Below are 6,603 nucleotides of genomic sequence, written 5' to 3' on the forward strand. Positions count from 1 at the left end.
CCGTGTCCCTGTAATTACCCGGGTGGCGATGACTGTTTTAAATTCTCCCCTTCTTTACGCAGGATATGAAGGTGAACACAGCTCAGTTCATGGCACTCTATGCCTGGTATTCCTGGCCCAATGTGGTTCTGTGCTTCTTTGGAGGTTTTCTGATCGACAGAGTGTTTGGGATACGGTGAGCGTGATGCGGGTGACAAGCGCTGGTGGAATTAAAGTGTGTGTGAAATGCTGTCGTCCATAGCAACACTTCCAGATTCTTTTTTCATGTGATCTAGGAATTTCTACTGATGTAAATGAACTTCTTTCCCTTTATGGCTTAAAGTGGCTTAAAAATGCCTGACCCTGCTGCTTTTTTTTAAGGAAGCCATTGCTCTGTATTCTTTGTTGCAGAAACCTTTTACTGCGCATCAGCCTCCCCATGTTTCCTTGCTGTGGCTCTCATATGGTGTTTTACAGGAGAAAGGATTCTGGCTGTGCTCTAAGTGATGTTATTTGTCTTGCAGGTTGGGCACGATAATATTTAGTGTCTTTGTTTGTGTCGGGCAGGTAAGTACAGCAAGAGGGTGAAGGGGGTGTGTGCCCGAAGCTTCTTTGCTAGGGGTGGGGAAAAAAGCCCAAGCAGCTTCTGCTGTGGTGTTCCAGGTGGGAGGGGGCAGGTGAAGAGAACAGAAATGGGAGAGCCCTGAATTTTATCGGGGTGGTTGGGAACAGCTGGGGTAACTGGAAACAGAGGACCTAGAAAGATGAGTGGAATAAGAGTGGGAAGGAACCAAATGCTTCATCCTTTTGATGTGACGCTATTCTCTAAGTGTGTTTGGGTGGGGTGTGATGATAATGGTGAGGCATAAGTGTTCTCCGAGTGCAGCCGCAGGGAGGGCCAGGCTGGGTGTTGTGTAGCCAGCAGGATGATAAGGCAGAGGAAGCAAAGGCAAAAAGCCAGGGGTAGGAAGGGGGAGTGGCTGAAATATTTCTGCAGGTCTGGGAAGGGAAAACCATTTTTGTTTCTGTTTTGAGGTGGTTCTAGTCTGTCCCATGCTTCAAATAAAATGGTTCCTTAAATGTTTCTCCGGCAGGTGGTTTTTGCTTTGGGAGCACTGCTTAACGCTTTCTGGCTGATGAACATGGGCAGGTTCATCTTTGGGTAAGTCTCCAGGAGCGTAGTGCGCGCTCTGTGAGGTGAGGACTGGCTTTCTGTGTCCTAGAAAGCTGTGGCCATGTTCACTCTGAGGTGAAACTGTTGGGTTTTGAGGCATCTGCAAAGCTGAGGCGTGCAGGATCTCCAGCTTCATCCTCAGTCTAGTGTAATGTGAGAAAACAAAGGATTGGACTATGCAGATCTTTGAATTCAGAAATGATGAAACTATTCAGATACACGGTTTCACCAGCACATCTGTTACTCCTCCTTTCCTCTCAACTCCTGTTTTCCTGAGTAAAGAGAACTCTTTAGCAGCAACAAATACAACAGGGCTCCTGCAGTGGTGAGAACTGAGAGCAAATGGCAGAGGAAATACCTCTGGGTTGTGAGAATGTTTGGAGATGGATGAGAATATCCGACTGGCTGCAGCAAGGGGTGAGCAGATGACTCTGGTAATTCAGGTTCCAGGGAAGGCTTGGCTTTTGGCTTTGTTTGGGTCAGGATCTGGGGTCATTAATGCAGAGAAATGAGAAGCTGCTGCCCATTATTTATTTTCTGTAAATGACCAAAGGTGATTATAATCACTCCTAAACTACTTAAGATACCTTGAACTCTTAATTATTCTTAATTAAGACACTGCAATTCTCGTTAGAATTGTCTGTAAGACTTCCCTGTATGCAGCAGATCTACCCGTACACACATATTTCTCTGAAATCCCATCGTCTTTTCCTGGTGCAATTAACATTTTTTGTCTTCCTTCTCATTCAGAATAGGTGGGGAGTCCCTGGCGGTGGCGCAAAACACGTACGCGGTCAGTTGGTTTAAAGGCAAGGAGTTAAACCTGGTGTTTGGTTTGCAGCTGAGCATGGCCAGAATTGTAAGTGTAAAACCCTGTGGCTTTAGTTCAGAGACTTTCTGATGCTTCCTAAGGAGTTCTAGTTAAAAACGGGTGGGGAATTAAAATGTTAACAGCTTTTGTTAAATGGACAAAGGATGCACAAGGAAATGGGTTAAAGGGATTTCTCTGAACCTGCCCAACTTCTGCAGGAGGCTGCTGGTGTTACTAGCAGAGGTCACTGGGTGGGACAGTCACAGCACTGCATTGCATCGCACCAAGTGATTCTTGCCATACCCTAAAATCTGGGGCTCATGGGGTGGAGCGTGTGTACGCTCTGAGGATGACTTGGGACACTCCTCTAGGAACTCCCGTCCTTATCTGCTGCTGTAAGGTGGGTTTGTCCTTGCTGCTGGTTCTGATGGGAACTGTGTGACCCCACCTCAGGGGCAGAAGGGGGGAAAAAACCCTCAAAGTGTGTCCTGCTGGTGCCTCTCGGGGTGGGAATCCTGTTTGCTGTAAGGAGTGGTATGGGATTCAGCTCAGCTTATGAATCTGAGTGCATGGGGTGGATTTTATGTGGATTTATTTTCCAGTGTCTCTGTCGAAACACTGTTCAAGTTGTATAAAATTTCGGTTTGCGGCACTGATGAGTTTGTTACAAACACTGACCAAGCCAGCAGGGAAGAATTTTCTCGCTGTTGCTGGTGTTTCTGGTCCCTGTGTAGCACCTGGCCGCTCTGGTTTAAGCACCATTCCATAACCAGTTTGCCTAATGCTGCTTTTGAATTATCCAGCTGTGAAGGACGTCGTTCTTCACCAGAGTCTGTTCTGCCTAGGGGAGCACGGTGAACATGAACATCATGGCATGGATATACTCCAGAGTTCAAGATCTTCTGGGCTACGCTGGTCCCAGTACTCTTGGGTTAACTCTCATGATAGGTCAGTAATGTTTTGAATTGATGTCACTGTTGTGGGACTCTGGTTCTGAACAGCGTGCTTACACACTCAGGATTTCTCACTCACTTGAAAGCAGGACAAATGTACAGATATATTTTATACCCCTTTCCTTCAGAGCTGAGGGCAGCAAAGCCCAGGCTTTGTTTCTGCTATTATGAGCTGCAGATAAGTGGCTGAGTGGGAGTGATGGAAATGTTTTAAATGAAATAAATGTAGCTACATGTTTGTACTCTGGTTCAGGGCAGGCGTCTCTCATCCTGCTTCAGTATTTACCCCTTGTTCTTCGAGCTGTGCAGCAGTTGAGACAAGCTGGTGTTACTCTTAGTTTTTATTAGATACCTGAAGGTGCTCAAAAGCCAAGTTACTCTTGAGTCACAGCGACAGGTCGTTTTGCCTTCTCACAGGTGGCGTAACCTGTCTCTTCTCGCTGTCCTGCGCATTAATCCTCGCTTACCTGGACAAGAGAGCGGAGAAGCTCCTTTGCAAAGAGCAAGGGAAGACGGGTGAGTGGTGTGGCCGAACTGACCCAGCCTTGGGCTTCATTCCAGAGCAGCCCCAGTTCCTGTGTGGGGGGTTGTGTACGCAGTGGCTGCAACCGTTACAGTTTAGTCATAAATTCCAGTTAATTTTTATATCATTAGGAAGTGTCACAGTTTTTAACACCAGGTATGTTCACCACCATCACCTGCTTCATTTATAAAACATGTGGAGAGCCTCCCGGTTCACACCAATATGATCTGTGCTGTTGCCACTGGTACTTTGTTTTGCTGGAACTGGACTTGCTCCTTCTAATGGGTGTGCAAAACCACGCAGCTCTTCTCCGTCAGTGCGTGGTGGCTTGAGGTTTCTGTGTGGGAGAACTTAGAACAATTAAAAATAAATGGAATTTGAGATCCCAGTACCAGGAGGCTTCAGGCATGGATTTTACTGGCTGATTAAACACTTCCTTCAAAAAGTGGTTTGTATTTAATTCTGCATAAGGCTTTAAGAGGCTTTACAGAACTTGTATGTCTGGCTTAAGGCAGGAGAGACAATTTGTTCTTGATTTCATCACTGTTGATTGAAGACTTGCATGTTCTCAACCGCCTCTCACTGCGTAAACTTCAGCAAGAGCATCTAGTGGCAGGATTGTACGCTTCAGGAGTGACCTGTGGTCCCCTTAGTGCTTGTTGAGTGCGGCTGAATTTCAGATGTGCTTGTGCTGACTGAAACCGTCTTGTCTCTTGCTGCACTCAGGTGAAGTGATTAAGCTGACTGATGTGAAGGACTTCTCCTTGTCCCTGTGGCTCATATTTGTAATCTGTGTCTGTTACTACGCAGCGGTTTTTCCTTTCATTGGACTTGGAAAGTAAGTGTCTCTCACTCATGCAGCTATTCCCCTGGAATTTGGCAAGGGTTGTGACAGCCTCTTACAAAGGGAGAGGTGTGGGCTAGTGTTTGAGAATCCCAGGTGGCTACAGAACCACTGCTCTCCCCGCAAGTCTTTGGCTTGTCATTTCTTCTTCACTGTACTTGCATTTGTACTTGTACAAATCAAACCAACTCTCACAGTGTCCTTGTCCTGGGAAATGCTGTTGCTTTGGTTTGGAACATACTTGGAATCATTCCCAGATCTCTTGAGCTCAATGAATGTTGTATGTTGAGTGAGATGGAGAAGTTTGGGATGGGAAGAGACTTGGAGAGACCTCATGGTCAGTGGTGCAGGCTTGTACTCTGAAAGTTCTTGCTTTGATGTCTTCCAGAATGCTTGTGGCTGATGTCTTATTATTGGGTTACGTGTTGCTTGAGTACTGTGGATGTTTTCCTCAGTGTAATTTGAATAGTCCTTACAAATCACTCAGTCTGATAAAAAGCTCCTAAATGGGTTATAAAGGAGGATCTGCAACAGAATGTTTCTCTCAAAGCTATATTTAAAAGTTTCCTGTTAAGGTAATTTTCTTTTCATAATACAAGTGCATGATTTTCCAAATCTGCTTTTTTTCCCTTAAGGGTTTTCTTTATTGAGAAATTCAGATTTTCTTCTCAAGAAGCAAGTGCAATCAACAGGTATGTTGTGGTTGATTTAGTAAGTAAATGTGCTGCTGCTGTGTTGTAGGGTGTGGGGAGGGCATGTAGCTGCGAGCTCTGACCCTGTGGGAGGAGGTCTGGGATCTGCTGCTGCTGGTGGTGACTTCTGTTTAGTGGGCAGACGGATTTCACATGAGTAACTGGGAGCTGTGGGTGTTTGTTTAAATAAAAATTGAGGAATTGGAAAGAAAAGGCTCTGTCTGAAGGGTATTGTTTTGCTATTTGGTGATTCTCTTCTGAGCGGTAACAGCAACCCTAAATTAACCAAATTTTCCAAGTTTGGAGATGAAAAACGTGAACAAATAAAAACCACCAACAAAACACTTGCTGTATGATTCCAAGAGCTCTGAGTATGTCACCATTTCCTTGGATATCGAGTATTTTCATGTCCTCAGACCTTGTGGGAATTCCGAGTTCTGGAGGGGTTTTTGTGTGCTCTTAGTTACGGCCTCACGGGTAACAAGGAGATGTGCTGTTTTGTGTGGAGACACTCACTGTGTGACACCTGCAGCTGTCTGTGGCTGAGTGCTGTTCCGTTCTCTTATTTTTATTCTCTTGTAGTATCGTGTATATCATATCGGCCCCCATGTCCCCCGTCTTTGGACTCTTGGTGGATAAACTTGGCAAGAACATCATCTGGGTTTTGTGTGCTGTAGTAGCTACCCTTGCTGCTCATATCATGTTGGCTTTTACCTTCTGGAACCCCTGGATAGCGATGGTAACTAATTCTTTTACAGGAACTAATCCCCTGTAGTTGTAGAAGTTGCTGCTCTGCTCTGACTCTTGAGGTAGTCCACAAATCCTGTTTTCATATCCCTGACTTTCAGCATGTACTCTGTGAAACTGAGTTTAGAACTAAAGGTGGTGAAAGCAAGGTGTGATACAGGCAAAACTAATGCGAGCTGCTGCGGCCTGAAGGTAATGTTTCAGGTTTCGGAGTTGCGTGGTGGGAGGCAGTAGTTCTGTGTTTGGAGGTGGAAATGACAGGCTGCCGCTGTCTGGAGCGGGAATTCCGTAGTTTAGTGCCAAAGGATGTTCAGCCCCTTAGGAAGGGTGGGATGAGGCTAGTGGGCTGTGTGGAGTGGCAAACCCATGTCCCTTCAGAGGATGCCTCAGCTCATCGCCGTATCTGTGGCTCGGCGGTCTCTGTCGCAGCGCTCTGCTCTCATGCTTCACTCCTTACGCCAGTACCAGATTGCTGTGCTAGGTGCTCGTTTTTCTCCTAAAACCCGTTATTTTGGGGTAGTTCTGATAGCTTGCTATTTTCCTCCTATTCTCTTCTGTGCTGTGTGGATAGTGGTAAACCTCAATAAAAGTCTTTGTTACGGATTTCCCCTTTCTAGGGCAGATTCCTTCAGAAACTGCTTTTAAACTAAGTTTTGCTGGCTTAAATGCGGTGCTCACTGGTGTATCAGGGTTTAGAAAGAGACCTTGTTCATCAGGTGTCTTTCCAGTGAGCTGCAGCATTGATCTTGCCCTTTGGGTATTAGAATCAAGCTATTCCTGCTAATTAGGCACCATTTAGTTAGTGGGGCACTCCTGGAAAAAGTTCTCTCTCCTCCTAAATGTGCATATTTATTTAGAACGATGTTGTGAAAAGCGTTAT

At 45.7% G+C, this 6,603-nt stretch overlaps 1 protein-coding gene across 1 annotated transcript; it reads left to right on the forward strand.

The window, feature by feature from the left end:
- Positions 1-62: 62 nt before the first annotated feature.
- MFSD1 (major facilitator superfamily domain containing 1) lies at positions 63-5,715 on the forward strand (the record flags this gene model as incomplete). Its single annotated transcript, XM_010139747.1, has 9 exons — positions 63-106; positions 504-546; positions 1,074-1,141; positions 1,904-2,012; positions 2,810-2,912; positions 3,335-3,433; positions 4,167-4,278; positions 4,920-4,976; positions 5,559-5,715. Coding segments are annotated over 9 exons (792 nt in total), but the record flags the coding sequence as incomplete, so codon positions are not given.
- Positions 5,716-6,603: the final 888 nt, after the last annotated feature.

Source organism: Buceros rhinoceros, unplaced genomic scaffold (assembly GCF_000710305.1).
Source record: "Buceros rhinoceros silvestris isolate BGI_N320 unplaced genomic scaffold, ASM71030v1 scaffold47140, whole genome shotgun sequence".
Classification (NCBI taxonomy): Eukaryota; Metazoa; Chordata; class Aves; order Bucerotiformes; family Bucerotidae; genus Buceros; species Buceros rhinoceros.